General features: G+C 33.1%; 1 protein-coding gene across 2 annotated transcripts in view; it reads left to right on the forward strand.

The window, feature by feature from the left end:
- The window catches only part of Ints6 (integrator complex subunit 6), an 80,504-nt gene that overhangs the window by 1,590 nt on the left and 54,457 nt on the right, over positions 1 to 24,457 (forward strand). For both annotated transcript variants that reach the window (XM_010636956.3, XM_010636955.3), the window contains 2 exons: positions 528 to 677; positions 18,660 to 18,749. In XM_010636956.3, coding sequence (XP_010635258.1) covers positions 528 to 677; positions 18,660 to 18,749 — 240 coding nt within the window. The remainder of the gene's footprint in view (positions 1 to 527; positions 678 to 18,659; positions 18,750 to 24,457) is intronic.

Consider the following 24,457-nt stretch of genomic DNA (forward strand, 5'->3'; position numbering starts at 1 on the left):
CGTGAGCGGCAGCAATGAACTGTGGGGGATATTTATTCAAGTTAGCCGGAGTGACAGCCGGGCCCGGCCGTGCCGAGCCCCGGTTTGCATTAAAGGGGAATCAGCCCGACTGGCAAGGGGCCCGGTGGGGGGCTGTGAGGCTTGATCATCTCCTCGTCTGTCCTGAGAGAGCCACCGGCCGGTGGGACAGCTGTGGGTCAACTTCAGAAGTCCTGCTCCCATCTGCTTACCACTAGTACCTTCGCACCTCGTTTTTGGGTAATAAGTAGTAAATTTCCCAAAGAACTTACAAAATGTTAAACCCATGAACTACCAGAAAGTATAAAGCGAGCGGATTCATTCCTGGCCACCCTTGGAAGAGAGTTTTGTTAGCAGAGACAATATTAACATGATAAACCATTCCAACCAAAAGTGAAGTTAACCTGCCAACCCAAAGTGAAACACTTGGTGAACAGATTATAAAGGCTCTCCGTGTTGTACATGACTTTGAAAGATTGGAAAAAAATTTTTAAAATTTTTCTTTTCAGGCCGGATGGAAGGAAAACCATGCAACGTTTATGAATGAACTGAAAAACCTTCAGGCTGAAGGACTTACGACTCTTGGCCAATCTCTAAGGACAGCTTTTGATTTATTAAATTTAAATAGATTAGTAACTGGCATAGACAACTATGGGCAGGTAGGTTGAATATTAAGGTGGAAAAAATAGTTGACTTTTTTTTGATGACAAAGCAGTCCATTTCCAAACTAAATGACAGCAAATGCGAGTAAAAAACACTTCAGGTTGAAATTAGTATACGCATAGTTCACAGGTGAAACTATGCAGTTTTCTACCTCATTTTTTTCCCCTTAAAATGCTTCTCTCATCAGAATTAGACTCAAATTCTTTGCTGTAAAGTTAGTATGAATTTGGTTTTTAGTTCCTGAAAGTTTATTGAAGCCAAAAGGAAAAATACCCTACTTCATATTCAGTTAGTTTGTTACTTTTACCTGTAGGTCACCTGTGTTAACACTAGTTCATTAGTGGACTTCCATTTCTATTTTAGTAGAAGATGTTAGAAATAATTTTGGCTGTTTCTTCAGGATTTGGGTGACTGTTCCTAAAGGTAAGATTTTCATTGGAGTGTAGTAATTGAATACATTGATTTCCCGAGTTTTCCTGGATATACCATTTTACAACTATTTGTTTTGGTTCTGGGGATTGTTCTCAGGACCTTGCGCTTGCAAGGCAGGCCACCGAACCACTGAGCTAAATCCTGGCCCCCATTTTGCAACTATTGCAGGTGGAATTCTAAATTAATTGGCATGTCCAGAGTTTTTTTTAACTTCATACCCTTGGAACAAAAGTAATCTGGAATATATAAAAGAACCTTTCCTTTTGTCCTTAACGTCCTCAGACCTCTCCTTTGCTTTCATCTATGTGAGGAAAAAGCAAGAGCTTTAAATCACATAGATGTTTGCTAAAGAGTAATGTGAAGTGGTCCATTATAATCTTTTTATACCTATCCTGGGGAAAAAAAAGAAAGAGAGAGTAATGCTGTACACAACAAAAGAATATTAAACCCAAGGAATTACATTTTTTTTTCCTTTTTTCTGTGTAGTGCTTGGGATTGAATCCAGGGCCTTTGCACTGACCTACATTCTATGTCTTTTTTTGAGACAGTCTCACTGAATTGCCCAGGACCTCAAGACTTTGATCTTCTTTCCTCACTCAGTCTCAGAGTGCTGGGATTATAGGCATATTCTACCACTCCTGGTTTAGGAATTCAATTCCTCAGTCATGGTGCAAGCACCATAATAATATATTTCACTATAGTGTGTGTTCTTTTCCTGAGTTCTGTAATACATAGTTTCATGCATTTCCAGGAAATTCTTCCTGTGAATGCAACTTTTATTTGTTTTTATATAGAAGAAAATGGAGGTTTTTCTTTGGTTTTAGAAGTTTTATATTTTACTTCAGGATAAATCTTTAGAAAAGTTTAAATTTAGGTCTGTAATATTTAAAATCAATTGCAATCTAAGGTGACCTCTCTGAATTTCATTTCTATCATTTAGTTAGGCAAATTTGTATTTTCTTAGCACCATACCTTTTCTTCTTTCTGTTTTGTTTTTTAACCTTTTGCAACTTGTTGATCTGTTTTTTTGTAAAATAATCTTTTTCATATTTCTTAGTTATATTCTTAGTCTTATTGCTTGAGGTTTTGCTTCAAACTCTTGCGTTCAAAGACATTTGCATCTTGTCATTATTTGTTTACCTTATTTGGTCATCAGGTTGTCAATATATAGCAAGAGTAATAACTTCCTGCTTTTTTTTTGAATCACATTTCATAATGGGAGCACCATTAGGCCACATACATCGACCTGCTACTACATATTAAAATGTTTCTTAGCATGCTTCCTTAGAAAAAATTGCTTGTCATGGAGAGGTTGAAGATGTTTGTAACTTAAACCTGTATTTTCCTTTTCCCAGTTGCCATCTTCAACCAGAGAACACTTTAGTTCTTATTTATGAATCTGAAAAAAATCTTTTGAGATTAAAGATGGCCTTACTTTGCTGACCACATTGACCAAGAAAAAAGCCTGGAAATTGGGACATTTTTGTATGTTAGGGTTTATTCAACTACAGGCAGAGATTTTACTTTGCTGACCACATTGACCAAGAAAAAAGCCTGGAAATTGGGACATTTTTGTATGTTAGGGTTTATTCAACTACAGGCAGAGATTTTATTTTGATACATAAGGAAGGATATAGGGAGCAGTATATCCTGGATGGGTACCTAAAAGTGAAACTAGCATTAAAATAATTTAAGAAACTGCAATTTATAAATTAAAGTGATTGAGTAAATTGTTTAATGAAATCTTTTTGAAAGAGTTTTTTCAACAGGTTTAAGTCTCATATTTAATATGATATATCTTATGTTTTCTTTGTAAAAGTACTTTTAAATCTACCTGTTTCCTGTGGAATATTTTTATTCTGTAAACTTAGTATTTTTATATAAGTACTTCATCCTCTAAACTAAGATCTGTGAAGCCCACAGTGCTAAATACTTGTATATAGTCTCAGTAGTTGGAGGAAATGAAAACAGGTGGCTTAGATGGAGGAGATAGCATGTTTATTTGCAAGCATCTAAAAAACTAAGTTTCTGAATTAAGTATAATATCTAAATATGAGTTATGTGTTTCTATTTGTGTATTTATATAATCCTTTCATTTACAGGCATATGCATGATTTTTTCCATGTTGCACTTAATGATTTAGTTAGCATTCTTAATTCTTTGAGTATTCACCAGGTAAAGTTAATACAGCTGAGAAAAAAATAATGATTCTTAGTGACTGTTTTCCTCAAGCACTTTGGATATCTTTCTAAAGATTTCTCTCTCTGTACCTGAAGAAGTTTTTATAAATATTTAATTTTGATAATCAGTAACATTTGCTGATATCTTTAGAGTCATGGCACAATGTGCAGCCTATAGTTACTCTTTTTTTTTTTTAATGAATTTTATTTTATCCCATCCCTCCAAAGCCCCCTCCCTTCCCTGTGTACAAAAGCTTTGTTTCCATTTTTTTCTTCTATTTTCACTTTTTTCTTGTTACTTCTTTCCTTCCTCCCTAGTTACTTTTTCTTTATAGCATCACCTTACTAATTGCTTATCATTGCAGGGTCAATTCAGTACTTTTTTTTCCTATGTATGTTCAACAGTTTCAATCAGTACTGATGTTTTAATAGCCACCAAAAATCTGATCCAGCCCAAATATCCAAAATTAAGAAATATATAAAGTTTTAGATAATTATTAAAGTTTCATATCTCAAATGCTGATCATTTGCAATTTGTTTTTCTATCAGTGTTTTCAGCTTTTTCTTTGTTTGCTTTGTTTTGTTTTAACTAGGTTCCAGCTTGGATTATCTGCTAATTTATTTTTATCCAGTACCAGGGATCGAACTCAGACCTTGTGCTTGCCAGGCAGGTGTGGTGCCACTGAGCTACATCCCCAGTTTAATCTGCTAATTTAAATCTTACTCTGGCCTGCAAGTCATCATTTTTGTCACTGGCCTGACTCCACACTCCGACGCCTCAATATACTGGTGCTGATTAGAGTGTTACATTAGACATTAAGAATGATACCTGATTTGCTCTGTGCCCTGGGTGGAGGCAATCCTTGAGCCATATCTTAAAAGGAGATTAATTTTTCTAAGAATTTTAAACACTATTTACTTCATTGAAAAATTATGGCTTTTGGGTAAGGTCAAATTGAATGTTAGGGAGTATAATTTTACCTCCATTTATTCTTAAGCTTAAAGATCTATTTGTGAATTTTGCAAATAATCTAGGTAGAATTTTAATGTTACTGCATTTTTCTTTTTACACAAGTAGTACTTGTGTTAATCACCTGACATGAAAGTTCACCAGTGGAAGCAAAATTTTACTGAACGCTTCTGTTTGCAAACTGAATTATTCAAGAAAAGAAGTATTTGTGAACTGAGGTATTACTGTATAGACTTTGCTTTTAATATTAATGGGTGAAGCAAGGATTGCCATTTGAGCTTTAAGTTGCCCTTAGACTAGCAACAAATAGTTGGTATAAAGCTGTATATATCTTTTAAAACTAGAATACCTGAATATACTTCTGTGCTAAACATGAACTGGGAACGTAATACTAAATATTTTGTAAACTTAGGTTTAATGCTTTTTTTTTGAAGACAAAGTCTCACTATTAGTTTAATTTGGCCTGTCAGCCTCCAAGTGCTGGAAATGGGTATGTGACACCACACTTGGCTCTTTTTTTTTTTTTTTTTTTTTTTGGGTGGTGCTGGGAATCTGATGGCTTCCTTCATGCTAGGCAATTACTCCAACACTGTGACTTTCAAAATTTTAAATTTTGGTGGGAAACAAGATTATATACTATCTTAACCATGTTAAAATGTGTAGTTCAGTAATGTTACGATATAATTACATTGTTGTGCAATCAATATCCAGAACTTTATAATCCTATAAAATTGAAACTATTCATTAAACAGTAACACTCCGTTTTCCCTCTCTTCCCAACCAGAGAGGATTATTCTATTTGTGTGTTTGTGAGTGTGACTACTCTTCATACTATAATTACAGGCATATGGTACAGTTGGCCCTCCACATCTGCAGGTTCCACATCTATGGATTCAACCAACCATGTATGAAAAATGTTTGCAAAAATTGTCTGTATTGAACATACACAGTTTTTTTGGTGTCACTGTTCCCCAACATTTATATTGTTTTAGATATTTCAAATGTAGAAATGATTTAAGGTATACAGTACTGTGCATGGAGGTTGTACACAAATACCATTTTGTGTAAGGGACTTGTGCATCTGTGGAGGGGGAAGGACCTGGAATCAATTGTTCATTCCTGGCTACTGAGGGAAAGTCAGTATTTGTCTTTTTGTGGCTATTATTAGCATAATATCCTTAAGTTTTAGATTGACCTTGTGTGTTAGGATTTTTTAAAGGGCTAAATTATATTCCATTTTATGTATATGCCACATTTTGCTTATTCATCAATTGATGGTCACTTAGGTTGCTTCTACCTTTTCAGCTATTCTGAATAATGCTACAAGGAACAGGGTAGTGCAAGTACAGTATGTCTTCTAGATCCTGCTCTTAGTTGTTTTGGGTATATGCCTTGATATCATACTGTTTTCCCTAGCACTTTCGCCATTTTACATTCTTCCAATAGTGATAAGGGTTAAATTTGTCTTTGACAGCATTTATTTTCCTTTATTTATAAAACAAAACAAAAATTCTGATGGGTGTGATAATTATTACAGTTTTTATTTAAATTATTTGTGTTGACCATCTTTTCATATTTTTTGGCCATTTTTATGGTGTCCTTGGAGACATGTCTAAGTTTTTTGCATATTTTCAAGTTGGGCTTTTAACTTTTTTGTTGAGCTATAGGAATTGTGTTGTTGAGCTTCCTATAGGGTTTATGTATTAACCTCTTATAATTTGCACATATTTCCTCCCATTCTGTGGGCTTTATTTTCACTCTTAATGTCTTGGTGCACAGAAATTTTAAATTTTTATGTAGTCCAGTTTATCTCATTTTTTCTGTGCCTTTGATGTTATATCCACAAAAATCTTTGCTATAGTCAGTATCATTGAAGCTTTTTTCCTATGTTTTAGTTAGAGTTACTTGATTTTAGATCTTGTGCTTAGGTCTTTATTTCAGGCTTATTTTTGATTATGATGTAAGGATTCAGTTTTTTTCTTTTGTATGTAAATTTTTGAATATGATGTAAGGATTCAGTTTTCCCTAGCAGCATTTGATAAAATGAATATCTTTTCCTCATTGAGTAGTTTTGGCAAGTCCCTAAACTTTTGTCTCCTCTAAAGTATTTTTAATAATTGGTAGAGAGGGTACTTTACACTAAGACTTAATATTTTGTTCCTATCTTGTGTAAAGGAGCAATGGCTAGAGAAGTGAACATTGCAGATACAATCTTGTCTTTACCATTGAATTACTATGTAATATAGAATAGATATTATCACTCTGTCTGTCTGAGCTTCTCTTTCCACATTGGCCATAAAACCATTGTACCTTTATTATAGAATTGAGAGATTTAAACGGGCTTATGTTTTTAAAATGGAAAAGTGTTCAGTACACACAAAGCATATTTTAAAAATTGTTTACCCCTTGCTGTTTTTTAGCTTTAAATTTGAAATTACAATTTTAAAAAACCTAGTGAAATTTAAAACTGATTTCTACTGCATGCTTTGAAATATATTTTTCCTTGGACATTTTATTTCACCCTAGGGAAGCAGATAAAGAAAAACGAGTATCACTTGGTCAAAGTTGTCTCATTGGCAGTTGATGAGTATAGGATGGTGTTTTTAAAGAACTAGGTTAAATGAAACCATGGGATAAGGTTACTGGATGGTATTTTTAAACAAATACACAAAATAAAAGCTGAATATATACAGCTTATCTGAACGTGTACCGTATAAGCCAAAAATGTGACAAAAGCACATGCTTTAGGATTCATTCAAATAAGGAGCTCCCCCTAGTGCATTTAAGATGAGATTTACACAAGTTTGATTTGCAAGGAGCTTCTCTGGAGCACATATATGTTGGGTAGATCAAAGGGTATTTTAATAAGATTTGAACTCAGAGCATGAAATGGATATGACTTTTTAAAATGGAGTTTATTGGTACATTTTAGGTATACAGTACAGTTTACATTCATTATTGGGACCATGACTTCTTATTGATAATATTTTGTAATTTAAACAAAATTTCAAGGTGCTTATTGTTTAGTTTCTTTTTCTTCTTACCTCCTTTCTTTCCCTCCCCTCTTTTCCTTCTGCAATACTAGGGATCCAAACCATGGATGCTCTGCCGCTGAACTACTACATCCCAACCCTTTTTATTTTTTATTTCGAGATTTTGAGACAGGCTCTTGCTATGTTGGCTAAACTGGGCTCAAACTTGTGATCTTACTGCCTCAGCTTCCCATATAGCTGGGATTTTAGGCATGTACCATAGTGCCTAGCTCTAGATTTTATTTTCTTTCAAAACACTGCAATATTTCTTCATGATTTTATACTAAATACCTTCTAAAGAATCAGAAGACTTTCAAGAAAATGAAAAGCAGTGTCCAAAGGACATTACTGCAGTCTTAATTTGAAATTGTCTAAAATGTCGAAATTGTTTAGAAAGGCAAAAATAAATTTTACTCCTTTGAAAATTTTATTTTCCCTCTGTGTAAGAAAATGTGATTATGCATTAAATTATATACAACTGAAAATTAAAAGGCCAAAAATAGATCTAATATTTCTGTGAAAGAGTTTGACATGCTTGAGTATTAATTCATTTAAGGTCATTTGTGGTCAGAATTAGCTAAAAGAATTGTTAAGCCATGTTCATGTCAATCTTCTGTCATAATAACATTGACTCATTTGAATAATCCAAGTAAAATTATCTTGGATTTTTTTAACTGGGTCAGCACTTACATATTTTGCCATATTTTTCTCCATTTCTAAAAGTAATTTTCTTATATAGACATATGTTACATTAACAAACAGATTTTACAGTGACTGAGCAAATACCTGTTTTTTTTAAAAAAATTTTTGTTTTTGCTTTGTTTTGTCATTCCTTCATCTTCACTACTCCCAACCTTTTTGTTCAGGTAACTTAAAAACAAATCCAAACTAAAGCTTAGTCACCTTTTATGTACATTCTTAAAAAGATCATTGACCCTTTGCTGACAGAACTTCTCTTTGGGCATTATGATTATGGCTTTATAAAGCTTTAAAATGAAAGTGGTATTAGAAGTTTACTCCATCTTCCATCTTTCGTAAGTAAAATCCTGGATATGTTTACCTGTTGAAGTTATGGGTACTTAGAGCTTTCTTTAATCCGCTCCTTTTCAGAACAATCAGTGTGATGATATTGAAAGAACCTACTAGAACTTGCCTCTGCCATTCACCAGCTTATGTTGTATTGACAACTCCCTGAACCTTGCTTAAAACTAACTTCAGGTTTCTCACCCGTAAAGTGGTGTTAGTGCCAATGTTGAAAATTTTTGTAAGGGTTAGAAATAGCATTTGTTAATCACTTAGCAGAAATGCCTACCTGGCATAAGGTAGGAACTCAGTTGATGATTAGCATCATCAATATTACGGCAAATACTTAACAGGACAAAACTTTTCTGATCTGAAATTTCTGACAAAAATCTAAATGTTCTGTAACCTGATACATACTCATCCCAAGAGGCTAGAATTAGCTGTCCAGGCAATTCAGCTGGAGTAAAATTTCTGGTTATAGGGAACATAAAGCTTTTTGGTTGAGTGAAAGCTCTGTATATATTGTTAGGAAAGCACTTTCCACTTGGTGTTAATAAAGTCTTTTTTTCTAAATTTTTTTTTTGAAAAAATTTGCTAATAAGTACTCAGGTTTTTGATTTTCAAACAAGAAAGCGTAAGTCTGAAAATTTAGAGCACAGTCCATTTCTTGGACTTTGTATACTTTAGAATTGAAGTTGGTGATGAGTGGGATGGGGTGTAGAGGAACATATCCTTGTCCAGAAATAAGTGAGGTGCTAAATGTTTGGTCCCTTTCAGTGTTACATAGATTTGTATAGGGAAAATGGATATGACCAGGCTAAGAGGGAGATTTTATATGAAGACTTTTTCTTTAGAGCATTTGTGATTTGGAATTTGTCAGTATATTGAGAGATGGTTATATATGAAAATAATACAACAGTCTTTAGGAGGATTAGTTGGAACCATAAGACAAATTTATGCCACTATGCTTATGAAAATTAATCACTACATATCTTTTTTTTGTCTGTGACTTAAAAGTATTACATTTTAATATTTTCCATCTATTTGTCTTGCTCAAATAAGGGACTCATAGTGAAGGAAGATTCTTGGATATCATTTATAAAGCTTTATGGATGTGACAATAGTTTCGAGTATGTGAGGAAAAAATTGTAATATTACCAATCAGGAGATGCAGTTGATAACTACTAAATGATAAGATGGATGCTGGCAAGTTATTGGAAAACTTTTGTCTTAAAGGTAGTGAACCATGTTAGATGTTAGAAAACTTCAGCAAAGTCTTAGAACTTTAACACTAGAAATACTCAAATGGAATTCTGAAGAATTTAAAAAAGTTGATTATTAACTAAGAATTTGAGAGCGATGGAGTATGTAGTGTGCTGAGAAAGGTTAGGCTGCAAGTGATAGTGGGCGATATTACAAAGACTAGGTCTGCAAAATGACAAGTTATAGTCATTGTTAGGAATTAACAAAATGATGTCTTGGTGGTCGCTGATAATACCTGAGTTGTGATAGTTCTTGACCGTTTGTGTATTTTATTTAACTCATAATAATGAATGTAAAATTTTGAATTTCAGTTGTCCAGTTTCATATCTCAAACCAACACATTAGAAAAAGCAAGAGATAACATTAAGAAAATTGGATCTAAATAATTGGCATAAGAGTAAAAGATTTTTATTCTAAATGTTAGTGTGGATGTTTAAAGGGAAATAACAAAAACATCAACTTTGTTTTACATCCAAGATCTTTGTGTCATAGTTTCAACATTAAATTCAGTGCTGAGTTCAAGATGTGATTTTAATCTTTGCAAAATTATATATATCTAGGAGATTCTATAATCAATGACTGATGGAGATGATTAATCTTGAGAGAATAGGCAAATCCAGATTTTTTTTGTTAAGGTCAAATTCAAATTAAGTTTTAACATTGATGTATATCTTCATTCACTGGTCTTTGAAAATACATTTGTACCTTGACATTTATTTCTTTGTCATCTAACATTATTACATGTTTTGCTCTATTAATTTTTGTCTGATTTACCCAGTCCCTTTCATATAGTGGATGCTTTAGGTATTTATCCTATATTTAGTATTACTAACATCCTGAATGTTTGAAAGTAAAATTATTTTGATATCCTTATTATTATTTCTGTGCTAGTATAAACACTTTCTGCAGTTACTTTGTAGATATGCTCAAAACTAATCTATGAGAATAATCTTATTGAAACTTTAGACTGAGATTGAAATGTAAAATTTAAATTCTGCCAAATTATTAATATTGACGTTTAGATATATTTAATTTATATTTTTTCAGTTATTCTTAGCCCTATCACTTATTAAATTTCTTAGTATTAATTTTTTAGTCAAGCTTTAGTAATTCTTTTTATTGTGGTTCTTACACTTTTTTTGATCTATTTAAATGTAATTTCAGGATGGTGTTGCTTAGTCATTAAATGGAAATAAATATGTGGGATTCTGCCTACTTTTGCTCAAGCCCTTTTATTCCATCTCTTTTTAATAGTTATTTTTTGCTTAAAGAATTATATGGACGAAGCAAGGAATTATATTGTATAAAGTTATATAATGGGCTACTTAAAAGTATTTTAATGTGTAATTTTAACATGTTTTTTGTAATTTTAAGTTGCTAGGTTTTTCTACACTAGTAGGTTTTTAAACAGTTTTATTTTGGAATATTAAACATTTTAATTTTGAGGAGTATTTTTCTTGAATTTGTAATACATGAACTTGATTTTAAAAAGTTGAACCATTATAAAAAGTTATAAAGTTACTTATTTCCATTTTGTGAGTGGATGTGGTGGGACATGCTTATAATTTCTGTACTTGGGAGGCTGAGAGGCAAGGGGATCGCTGTGTTTGATGCCAGACTGAACTACATAGTGAGACCCTGCCTCAAAACAACCCCCTTCCCCCAAGAAAAGCCTTTTAGAGACAATCATGGCTAATCAGTTTTGTAAGATATCCTTCAGAAATAATTTGTATATAACCGAAGGTATTATTTTAAAAACACTTATCTTTCTTTTTTTCTCTTATACTCGAGATTGAACTAAGGAAGTGCTGAGCTATGTCCCAGCATTTGTTGTTTTAAATTTTGAGACAAGGTCTCACTGATTAGGTTTCTCAAGCTGTCCTCCCAACTTTGTGATCCTGCTGCCTCATCCTCCCAAGTACCTGGAATTACATACCTGTGCCACTACCACTGGCAAAAACACTGAATTCTTAAGATGAATTTTTTTAGAAGTGGTTATCAAAAGACTCATTTATGCCATACTAGTTGCAATCATAACAGTAAAAGTAATATCTTTCTGAATTCTAAAACAAATATAAAATTTATAATTCTGGCTTTGGAGTATTAAGTGTAAATATCTCAGGCTTTTATTAGCTTCATTAATTATTTTGTTTGGAATGTATAATTAATTGTGTATACATTTCCCTAATTTAATGAACTTCTCAAATCTTAAAAACTAATAGTATTCATGACAATGAATTATTGGATAGACAAATACAACTGGCACATCAAAACTGATCTCATACGTTTTATTGGTGTAGCTTAAGGCTAACAAAAATGGAACTAATTTCAAGTATTCAAGTGACTATAGGAAATACAAGGGACATGGACACAATTCTAGTTGTGGTATGGAAGTGTTGATAAAGTTTAAAAACTACTGATCTGGAGAATGTTACTCTAGTTGACTTGTTTTGCAGTGTATGTATAAAAGATTTCGCAATGTATATAGCTGTAAAGGGCTTATCAGTAGTACAAATTTTTGGATTGCAATTCTAGTAATAAAGTAGAAGAATATGTTTAATACTAATTCTATGTTTTAATCTTTGCTTTATAGTGTCTTGAGTTTTCACAAATCTATATAGTCAAATAGCAGGAAGTATTTTTAAATGAATATGAGATGATTTCTCATTTTCTCATTTTTTCATAACAGAAAAATAGGATGCATAATGCAGACTTCATTTCTTTCCTATTTTTACTGTCTATATAGATTGTACAAAGATTTAAGTAAAGGGACCCACAGATCTAAGCTAAACTGATTTAGCAGTTTAGCCAATACAAGATTTTTAACAGCAAATCCTGTGAAATACTTACCTAGTATATGTCTGTGAATCTTTAATGATATAGTGCTTCTTAATATAGCCCTTTCCGTCTTTTAATATTGTTTTTTGCTGTTGTTTACCTGAGGAAGAAGTTTTATATAAGAAAAAAGTATAAGCTCTTAGATTTTGGGATAGTCTCTATTTTTTCCTGCCTGATGATAACTGTGGCCCACAGATACATACATACATACACACACATATGTGTATATGTATATTTATCTATCTATCTATTTATCTATATCTATATATCTATCTATCTATATATATATATATATATGTTTTTTTTTTTGTACTGGGGATTGAACTCAGGACCTTGCACTTGCGAGGCAGGAGCGGTGCCACTGAGCCAAATAAATCCCTAGCCCCAGTATTTATATTTTTAGCACTAGTAGCTATCGTTAATGGCATATAGCAAAATGTTAAGATAAAATAATTGGGGCCAGGTATGATGCCTCATAATTGTAATTTCAGCACTATGGAGTCTGCGATTGGAGGATTTTCACATGTTCGAGGTCATCCTGAGCTACATAGAGAGGCCTTATTTTAAAACACTAGGACAAAACTATAGTGATCAGTATGGGTTAACTGCTGTCATCGTAGAGCCAGAGAGCTAACTCTGGGTGTATATTTTTCTTTAGTAGAACCCTTAAACCATGGGAAAGCTGTGGTACATACAGGCACTTGAATTCTTTACAAGATCATTCAGAGAATGAGTACAATAGAATGAGGTGCACAGGAAGAAAACTTGGGCCCTTTGGTCTGACAGTGCTCAAATCTGCTTGCTTTTTGCTGCAGAAGATTAGTTAAGACTTAAGGATACAATTTGAAAAAATGTTACTCCCCCACTACATTTTCAAATGTTTGATTAAGATGAGGCATTTGATCCTAGATATATTATAGTTTATATTGGAAATTACCTTAGTTTTAGCATTTTCAAACGCCTATTTGAAAAAAATAAGTTATAGTAGATAATAACTGCTTACGAGAATTCTTTAGTTTCTTGATATTTTTATACTTTAACATTTTAATAATCAGAACTGTAGTAGGAAATTGTTAGTGAAATTTTCACTTCATAAAAGCTTGGCTAACATTAAAATCAGATTTTCTAAATGACAAAAGATAACCATAAGTAGCTATTGAGGCAGAACATAATACTTGGCATTATGTTTTCTAGTGGTATATTTAGAATTTTTTATATTAGGAGACCCTGCTCTGAAACTTAGTTACGAGTTTATTCTTGTAATGGCAAAAGTAAACTTTTAGTCCCTCTGCTGGCTGCTTTTGTTGTGGCAGAACTTAACTTTTTCTTTATATCATATAATTATGGCAAAGGCTGTTAGGAACAACTTGAATATTGAAGGAAATTCTAATGGATTGACCTCAAATTGACTAACATAAACATTCTTAAGATTAAAATATAAAATGGTGAGGATTAGAGAATTAGCAGGTAGCTAATGGTGTTATAGTGTAGTGATTAAATCATATAACTCTTGAAATTAAAATTTTACATTTTTTGTAAAGCAAATACTGGAATGTAACAAATCATGTTCTTAATTTCATGGGTAAGTATTGTTGACAGAAAGATGACATTTATTGTGCAGCCACTGAGAATAAGTGTGATAGAAAAGGCAGGAGATAGACAGTATAAAACTTGTCTTTCTGTCACTTCTATATTTTAACATGTTTCAAAGTCAGGTTTTAACCAAAACTGTGACATCCATTTTATTCTTGTATATGCACATTAACAATTAACAATTTTCTTTCCTTTTTTTTGAGGACCAGAGAACTAGTCATGTTTGTGATTAAGAGGAACAGCATGTTCTGGTCACTTCCTGCTAGTGATTCAGACATTTGTGCTTAAATTTTGTGAATTTCAAATGTTTATATAGTGCTGGTATATTTTTCCTGAAGAAATAAAAACCTCATGTATAAATTATATTCATTTAATTATTATTACTCTTTTTTCTTTGAGGTGAGGTCTGTTACTCAGGCTGGTCTCAACTCAAGTGATCCTCTTGCCTCAACCTCCCTAGCCACCTGGCTATTTAATTCTGTAGTAAACTAATTATTGCTTTTCTTGGTGTGTGTGTGTGTGTGTGTGTGTGTGTTTTTTTTTTTTTTTTTACTAAATTCATCCAAGGAATGGGATCCTCAGGGGAGATAATAATGCAAAGGGGAAGATCATATTTTTCTTTATAAATTTTCTTTGATCCTTGAATTTTCCAGAATTAATTTTTAAAAAATGGTTTCACTTTGTAGTTCAGGCTGGCCTTGAACTATTTAGCCCATGCTGGCCTCAAATTTAAGGCAATCCTCCTGTGATACCTTTGTGAGAGATGGAATTTATAGGTATGCACCACCATGCCTGACTAAATTTTCCAAAATTTAAAGCCATTAAAGAACTCAATATTATTATATCCTGTGTTCACTTATGTACTCACTGAACTTTGAAGATACATAGCTTTTAAAAGTATTCCTATGTTTTATGTTTTGTCTATTTGTGTTGGGAGAAAGGATGTTGATTTAATATGTATATAAAAACATGGTGGATAAGAAATCCTAGAACACGCAACCACTGTGCAAAGGATTGTCCTCCTGTAATTATTTTTGCTGCAGATAGATTCACACCATTCATTGTTGGGTGAATATGGTACAAACCAGGTTGTTACAGATTTGTGTCCAAGAAAATTAAGTTACTACCTATAGGACTTGGCAGTGCTTCAGAAAGGTTTTGTGAGTTAGAATTGGAGTATCTTATTTAGACTTCAGCTTTGCCATTTACCTGCAAGGCTGCTTTAAATAGTATCATTTAGTCTCCCTAAATATTTTACCTCATCAGTGTTAAGGGTCAGTGAGTTATGTGCTTCATTGTTACTATTGAGATTGGTTATTATAGTAATTTCAAACTTGGCCTCTGTGTATATATTTAAAGACTCTAGTAATTAAAAGCTTTGTTTTCTTAAAAGTAACTAATTTTAATGTTTGGCTTAAATTTAGTAATTCAGACTTTTCTAATTTTAATGCACTTTTAACTTGATTTTTAGATATTGTCCTTAGAAAAATATGTGCGCATACAGTCATCCCTTGGTATTCATAGGGGATTATTTAGGACCTCTTGAGATACCAAAATCCTTGGATGCTCAAGTCTCGTATAAAATAGTGTAGGTTTTGCATATAACGTTATGCACACTCTTCTGTGTACTTTAAATCATCTCTAGGTCATTCAGAATGAAACAATGTAAACACTATGTTGATAGTTGTACTATATATTGTTAAGGAATAGTGGCAAGAACAAAAAGATTGTACATGTTCAGTACAGATACAATTTTTTTCTGTACTTTTGATTTGTGGTTGGTTGAATCCAGAGATGCATAATCTATGGATACAGAGGGCCAACTATATTAAATTCTGAGTGGGCATCTTCATCCATATGGATCTAATACACAGTAGATTGTTCTTTAATTGTAAATAAGACTCATTCTCTGGTGTTCTAAAATAATTCTCATTCTGCTTATAAATGGGAAAAAAATGGATGAGTATCAGATTTTTGGCCAGAGAATCTGATTTTCATTAATATTAAAGTGCAGAAGTAAAACAGAAGATACAAATATTTGATCCGTGGTATAATAGCTTTAAGAACTTTGTCTTTTTTTGGAAGGCATCAATGTAACAAAGTAGTATGCTTGAAAGTAAAATACAGTAGTTTTGAAGATATTAGAACATCTTGGTTTTAAAATCTCCCTTTGCCTCTTTTTGAGCTATAATCCTGTTGTTAAATATAAAGAAATGGGGGTGTTGTTACAGGTATATGTATATATTAATATATGTATATTATGCATGAGAATAGAGATTATGGATTATGCACCTACCACAATGTCCGATGGGTAGTAGTCACTCAGTATTTCAGTATAAATGTGGTTGGACAGACAGGAGGGAAGTAATGCTTTTTTAAAATTTTTTTAATACCCTTTGTAGCTCATTAAATTCATGAGTTTCAGGTATAGGCAGTACTCATTTGTAGTCAGGTAAAGGTAAAGTATTTACACTTTGGTTGAAGCTTGAAAATTGAGTAATTCTAAATGGTTCTTTGATAAATGAATCGGTTCATGAGTGTTCAAATATATTGTGATCATGCTTAGTGGTGTGCAGAAATACAACAGTTCTTGCCTTCCATTATATGAAAACAATACAAGCAATACAAGATGGTAAACAATATTTTGTAAAAATTGGGAGAGGTGGAGGGGTTGAAGCGAGGGCAGGGGAAGGGGGAAAAATAAGAATTGATACGTTATGTAAAGGTACAAATTTCCAATGATGAATGTCATATTTTATACCTAAAACTACCAATAAAATTTATTAAGAAAAAAAGATTGGATAGATTATGAATAGGGAAAAGGAGGACTTTCTGTTTGAGGGAGAGGAACAGTCCAAGTTCAGAGTTGTGAATGAACATTGCTCGTATCAAGTAGATGAGAAAACCTAAATAGGTATTGGCATTTTGAGGGTGAATTGTGTGAGAGACTGCAGTATAATATATTCTAGAATGCTGGAATTTCACATGAGGAAGAGATGGTAAATTAAATTCCTCTTTTCTTTCTAAGACTCCAGTGAAATTTTAATGCTAAAGCTATTTATTCAGAATCTTCGGGTGGCTATATCCAACATTGTATTTGAACAACAGAAGCTTTTAGGTTCTGAGAACCATTTTTCATGGGCACTGATTTGAAAAGTTCCCATGCCACTTAAAAGTTGCATGATTTGATTGTTGGTTCATCTGGCAGACCTCCCCCTTTAGTTTGATTAGATTATAGTGTGTAATTATTGTAACTAAGTTCACTCGACAGATACTGAATATGTCCTCAAGTGCTAGGAATTGAGCATTATAATTCCTCAGATTATTATGTGCCTATGACTCTTTATTCTCATTTTCAGTCTGATATGTGAACACCAGCATCTCCTAGCCTGTGGTCTTGATAGAAATTCAGAATCACTTCTCTCACAGACCCAGAAACTGCATTTTATTAAATTCTATCTCTAATTGACTCCTATACACATTAAGATCTGTCACATACTATTCTACTTCATATCTAACAAAACTTTTTTCAGTTTTTGCTACTGTTATAGCAAAAAATCCATTTTTTGAGGCAAGGCCCAAACTGGCCTTGAATTCTTGTATTCAGTTAATCTTCCCTCAATCTGTGGAGTACCTGGGGCTATAAAATGTGTCATTGTGCTGGAAGGAAACTTCATTTTCAAATACAGGTTTACCCTGTTGGAACTTACCCTCTGATCTTAATTTTGCTTTAAAGAGTTATACTGAGTGTATTTAATGTCTCAAATGAGAAGTCATTTACATGTAAAAGACAGTTTATGTTTGTCTTAATCTCCCATAAAATATGTCAAGTAGAATTTGTCATACTTACAGAGTTTGCCATCTGAGATTTGAATAGAAGTTGAAGTTAATATTGCCTTATATAGAGAACATTTGAGAACCATATATCATTTTATTTCATTGCCTTTGTGATCATTTTTTAAAATTCTAAGCATTTTTTAAGGTAATCATACCTAATTTTATTTCATTTTATTTTTTTGTTCATGGGGATCAAACTCATGACCTTGCACTTATGAGGCAAGTGCAGTGCCACTGAGCTAAATCCCTGGCCCATCATACCTAATTTTAACTTTTTCTCTTTGACTATTGTTAAATTTTGTTGTGCTCAGAGTAGCCTTGATATTTCCATGGAGCCAGTTCTTGTAGTCTTCCTATCCATATACCTTGTCACTTGTTCAGACTTTTTCATTACAGGCATAGATTATAGTGCATTTACCTACTGGCTTGCTTTTCTTTTTATGAAAATTGTTTGTACTATGTTTTTATTATTCTAATTTATAATAACAACTCAAAATACTTTTAAGTTATATAAATCGCAGTAAAAATTAAGACACTACCAAAACATATACAAAAGTGAAAAATCCATCTTTGTTTACCTAATCTCATTTCTTTAGGGTTAATTTGTTTAGTTTGTGTCCTTCTAAGCCTTTTTTAATAATGAATGAACAGGTACATATTATATAAAACTAAAAAGGGATTGTACGTACTCTGAGAATTGGCTTTTTACTAGTTTACTTAAAAAAAAATTAAGCCAGAGTCACAGCCTTAATACTATCAATGTATTCTTTTTTTTTTTTTTTTTTTTTTTTTTTTTTTTTTTGGCTTTAGGGAAGAAATCCTTTTTTCTTGGAGCCGGCAATAATTATTACAATTACTGATGGGAGCAAGTTGACTACTACCAGTGGAGTCCAGGATGAGGTAAGTTACGCTTATATCCTATACACTATGTAAATGTAGTTGGAAGATCTTTAATTATAATTATATATGAACTGTAGGGTATTGAATACTTTCTGATAGGCGCTCACTTTCGTGCAGTTTAGAGTCATCTCTCATAGAGTCCATCTGCCTTGGTTGCATAGGAGTAGTCTCCATATTTTCTGAACAAGAATCCCTTTTGAGCTTCTTAACCCAATTATATGTGTGTTTATAAGTTTATGTGAGAGTGACGGTGTCAGTCTGTATAGTAAATATTAGTTAAAATAAATAACTTTCAGATTAAAAAAGTAGAAGCAGCATTCTAAGTTTCTTCCCGTATTTCACTGAATTGTGATAGCTTTGTATTATTGTAACAAAATGTCTAGGATAAATCAACTTTTAAGGAAGAAAGTATTTGCAAAGGTTTTCAGTACATAGTTGATAGGCCATGTTACTTTTGTGCCTGTGGCAAGGTAGTACATCATAGTGGGAGCATGAAGATGAAGATGTTCACCTCATGGAGGGTAGGAAGCAACCAGGAAGAGATTTTTGTGTCCCAGTAGTACCTTCAAAGTCAGACCCCTACGACCTAACTTCCTCCAACTAGGCCCCACTTCTACCTCTCAGTTGCATAGATTTTGTTTTAGTTCTTTTTTATCTTTGATATTTAGTATGATGCTGAGAACTGAGCTTTTATTTTTAAAAATATTTTAGACATTATTGAATATGGTAGTCAAGTTCAAAATTGATATTGCTACTTTTCTGAAGGAGAAAGCTTGTGTTAAGACATTATTTTGATTATGAAGTTGTAATACAGGTCTGTGAGTTACTTTTATATTCAGGTTTAAGAGCATTTTTCATTGCCTTTATGGCTTTTTGTTTTGGTTTCTTTTTGAGGTTCTGGGGGACCCAGGACCTTTATGCATGCTAGGCAAGTGCTCTACCATTGATATATATAACCCCTAGACCAGTGATGGCCAGCCTTTTGGGAGATTGAGTGCCCAAACTGCAATCCCAAACCCACTTATTTATCAAGAATTGCCAACACTACATTTAAACCTGAATACTAAGATTTTGATTTAGAAAAAGCAACTGTTATCTGGTGTTCACCTGCTGGAGAAGATTAGCCCTCGTGCTAATAGGGTTCTGGGTGCCCACTGTGGCACATGTGCCTTAGGTTTGCCACCACTGTCCTAGACCATGTATTATTCCTCCCACCCCTTTGCCTTCCTTTTCCTTCAGTACTAGGGATTAAACCAAGGGCCTCACAAGTGCGAGGCAAGCACTTTACATTTTTAAGCCTTTTAAAAAATTTATTTTGAGACAGGATTTTACTGAGTTGCTCAGGCTGGCCTTGACTTGAGATCCTCCAGCCTCAGCCTCTTGAGCAGCTAGAATTATAGACAAAGAAGCACCATGCCTAGCCTTAATTTCTCAAGATTCATCTTTTGGGGCAGAAAGAAACTTTTGCTAAACTATTGTCGACTATTCTAACCTACATAATTTACTTTTAAGGAGCCTTCCCATTTATAGAAGAGCATAAAGATGCTTTTCGTATTGTTCTTGTGTATGTGTGTGTGCATGTGCATGTGTGGTAGATACATAATCTGTGTTTTAATTTCCATTAAGGAATAATAAACAGTTTTACCTTTGTATCTTTTTCTCTTGATTTCCTAACCTTTGCTTTCGGCAAAACTTGATTTTTAAAAATAATGAATGAGTGAATGTGTCAGTAATTTTCAGGTTAGAGATGTCTGTATATCCTGGTTGGCTTTGGGCTTTGTTGCTGTGACCTATTACTATTTATGTATTTGCACATTCTTTTGCTGAAGAGTCATGTTGTCTGCCATGGTATATTTACTCCGTTATTTCTGTTTTCGGGAGTAGATGGTCCTGCTGCTTTCAGATAACCCTCATAGCACATGAGGAAATATAGAGGTCATTTAGTCTTACCTTTTATTTTACAGATGAGAAAATTGAGATCCCAGGGAGGCTAAGTGATTTGCTTGAGACCAGAATTTATCTAAATTCCATAGATATCACAGGACCCCCAGACCAGTGCTTTTGCCTAACTTATACCCATTGCCTCTTTGATCCTTTTGTTACTACGAACTTAAAATACAACTTATGTTTATCTCATTTCTCATGTCTCATTTCACCTTTTTCTACAAATGCAATACAGATAATTCTGTTCTTACTCATTCAGTGTTGCATGAAGATAACAGATGAACAGGGTGGATTTCTGGTCCTTAAGTTCACAGTCTTATGACAAGATTGCTTGTTTCAACAGTTTTATGAATGATAAAAGGGAGATACAAAGTGTATGGAAGCTTTGAAAAGGGTAAATATTACCTATGTTGTGCATACGTCAAATTCTCTGTAATGCTTTATAGTATCTCATTTTTACTGACTAAATTCAAGGATCTCAACAGTGATTTGATATAGTATGTTGGCTCATTGCTTGTATCTATGAAATTTATAAAGAATTCCAGTGTAAAGTGGTCTGAGCCTAGAAAATAGTTAATGGAAAAACCTTGTGCTGTATTATCTCTTGCCTTGCCTGAGTATGTACAGGTGAAGATGACCCAATTTCTTATAACTTGTTTAACAGCAACAACAAAAATAATAGGTGTATCATGTTCTCTGTGGCAGCTCATCACTTAGTAATGTATTAAGAATTAGGAGAGAAACAGTTTTGTATTAAGGATGAAAATCGAGCTGTATGTGATGATAGTACATTAATTCATAACTTTATCTCTCAGGCTTCCTGTGGAAGTCTGAGGTATCAAGACTGTTTCTAGTTCAGTGTATCTGTATAACTTTGTCTAGGACTTGTGATGACTCCTGGATTGGCACTATGTATGTTATTTTTGACCTTTGAAAAATGGCAGTTATTTGATAAAACTGGTTGTAATATTTCCACATATGAGGAGTAGGTAGGGTAGGTACAACACTGGATTCTCTTTTATGGGGAGAGTGTACTTAGAATTGAACCTAGGGCTTTGCTTTTGCTGGGCAAGCACATTAATGCTGAACTACACCTCCAGTCCTTTTTATTTTTTGTTTTGAGTTAGGTTGCCCAGGCTGACCTGTATTTCTTACTCCCATAGTTGTTAGTTTTGATGTTGATAAATGTATCTGTGGCCAGATATTCACAGTACTACTCATATTATTGATGGATGAAATGTTTTGGTAGAATCACCAAATTAATAGTTGCTGAAAATTTTTTTTTCTGGTTTTTATTTCCTGTTCAGATTTTCTGTAGTACTGCTTCGTAATGGATAACTTTTCTGTGATTCTAGAAACATGGAGCTAACTGTATTGCTCAGAAAGTAGCCAGAAGAAATCCTGCCAGTACCTTCCTTCCTAGTGATGAATGACATTCTAGGAGAGTGTAGCGGTTACTTTTCTCTTCCTTGACAGTGCTAATAGTAGTATTATCTTTCAAATAGTGACATTTCTGTATGCTGAAGAGTCTCTAAATCTCTTCATCAGTGCTGTGATTACTCTAGAGACTAACATTTTAGAGAAGATACTTACATTCAAAATAAATCACTGGTTTTATGACATTAAGTTTTGCTTTTTACTAGCTTTCCCAGGTTTTATGGCCAACTAAGACAAGTACTTTTATAATTTCTTGGGCAGATGTTCAGTTAGAGTATATTACTACTGGAAAAAAAAATGTGAGTAATCCCAGCTGTGTGTACAAATGGTTATAGATTGGGGCCTTATTTTCTAATTTGTGAGTTCTCTGAGGTTGACACATAAGACTGTTGGCTTTTGAGATATAGATTGGTAGTAATGATTTTTCTGGATTATAAATGGTTTCTGGTAGTATAAATGGTTTTACCTTAAACTAGCAGGATTTATAATCATGGCTTACATTTAACATTTTGCCCCCAGTATTGGGGATTGAACTGAGGACCTCACACCTGATAGGTAAACACTCTACCACTGAGCTACATTTTCAGCCCCTTTTAAAAATTATATTTTAAAAACAGAGTCTTGGTAACTAAGTTGCCCAGGCTGGCCTCAAACTCTATATTTCTTGCCTCAGCCTCCCAAATAGCTGGGATTGCACTACTATACCTGACTGTATTTAACGCTTAATGATTGAAAGGCCGTCTGGTCAAGTGCAAGGTCCCGAGTTCAATCCCTGGTGCCAAAAAAAAAAGGCAATCTGGAAATTTTTGAAATTTGTATTTAGTATCTAAAATCAGAAACGATACAATTTTCTCCTCTAATATTTTATTCACTAAAATAACTAAAAATATGTGCCAAAGGCTGTCAAAACTCATTACAATAGGTACATAGATACAGATGTTTTTGCTCCTAGGAGACATTGAATTTTAGGGAACTTTGTTTTTTAAAAAGACCTGTAAGAAATCTTTAGGGATGTCATAGTGGTGTGATAGAATATATTGAGTATTCTGTGTACTCCTGTCTGAGTTTTTATGTTTATCCTGTTGTAATAAACTCATATTACTGGGGAGTCTTTCTGATTTGTGATTCAAGTATTCTAAGCATGTACTTCACTGCAAATAGTTTCTATCAGTTCAACATCTAATAAGAATTTGATGTAGTTTATTTACATTTTCTTTTTTTATTTTTTTTAAATGGTTCTAGGTAAATAATAATTAAAGAGAAATTACACTGATCTGTAATGAAACTGTATAGCTATAGTAACTAATCTATTACCTAGAATTTTATGGTAAAATACATCATAAGGTGAAACAGTTTCACTCTGCATTTATTAGCCTGTCAGAACAAGTAAGCAGTAAGACTACATATGTAAGTAAAGTTTAATTTAGAGGTAGGTGTTTATATTGCTATCCATTTCTGGCTCTTCCATATACAAACTACTATGCTATTTGGAGTGCTAGTTTTCAGATGGCTGCATCATAATTATATGGTATGCTTTGTAAAATACTTATGCCTCACCTCTATTTCTGGAAACCTTGTTCAGTTGATCTGAGCAGAAACCTGGTAATCAATATTTTTTAAGGCATTACATTTAAAAAAAAATAACTACACAAAAAACATGTGAAAATGAAAAGCTATACCAAAAGAGTATAGGAAAAATATTTTTTTCAGTATCTAGGATTGAACGCAGGGTCTTCACACTCCTCAGTCTCCTTTTTTATTTGTTATTTTGAGACAGGATCTTACTAAGTTACTAAGTTGCTGAGAAAGGGGTTGAAATTCAGTTTCTCTTGCCTCAGCCTTTCCAAGGCTGCACCACCAGACCTGGCTTCTAGAAATGTTTTTAATATACAAAACCAGCATAAAATTATTTTAAGATATAAATAGTTCTTGACTTTTAAAATTGTTAAACTTAAAAATGGAATTGATACTCTATGGATATTTTTAATAGTATAGTTTCTAATCTGTTTGATGTAGTTTAGAACAGATTATTGGATAGTCCCAAAATACTGACTTCATGCCAACAAGTCAGTCTGAAGTTACTGTTGTAATTGTGCTGAATTGAGAATTATGCTTAGATCTCATGTGTGAGATGGATTGAGAAGAAAGAATAATTCATATTATTTGCCGTTTGTTAGCTATTCTTGGCTTGGGAGTTTTTATAAAATGAATTATATTAGTATTCTGATATTCCTGCAAAAAGCTATAGCTCCTGCTTGGCTTGGGTGTCTATCCATGTAACTACTATCCTTATTAAAAAAAAAAAAAAAAAAAAAAAAAAAAAAAAC

The sequence above is a fragment of the Fukomys damarensis genome, unplaced genomic scaffold (genome assembly GCF_012274545.1).
Source record: "Fukomys damarensis isolate Sample0158 unplaced genomic scaffold, DMR_v1.0_HiC HiC_scaffold_38, whole genome shotgun sequence".
Lineage (NCBI taxonomy): Eukaryota > Metazoa > Chordata > Mammalia > Rodentia > Bathyergidae > Fukomys > Fukomys damarensis.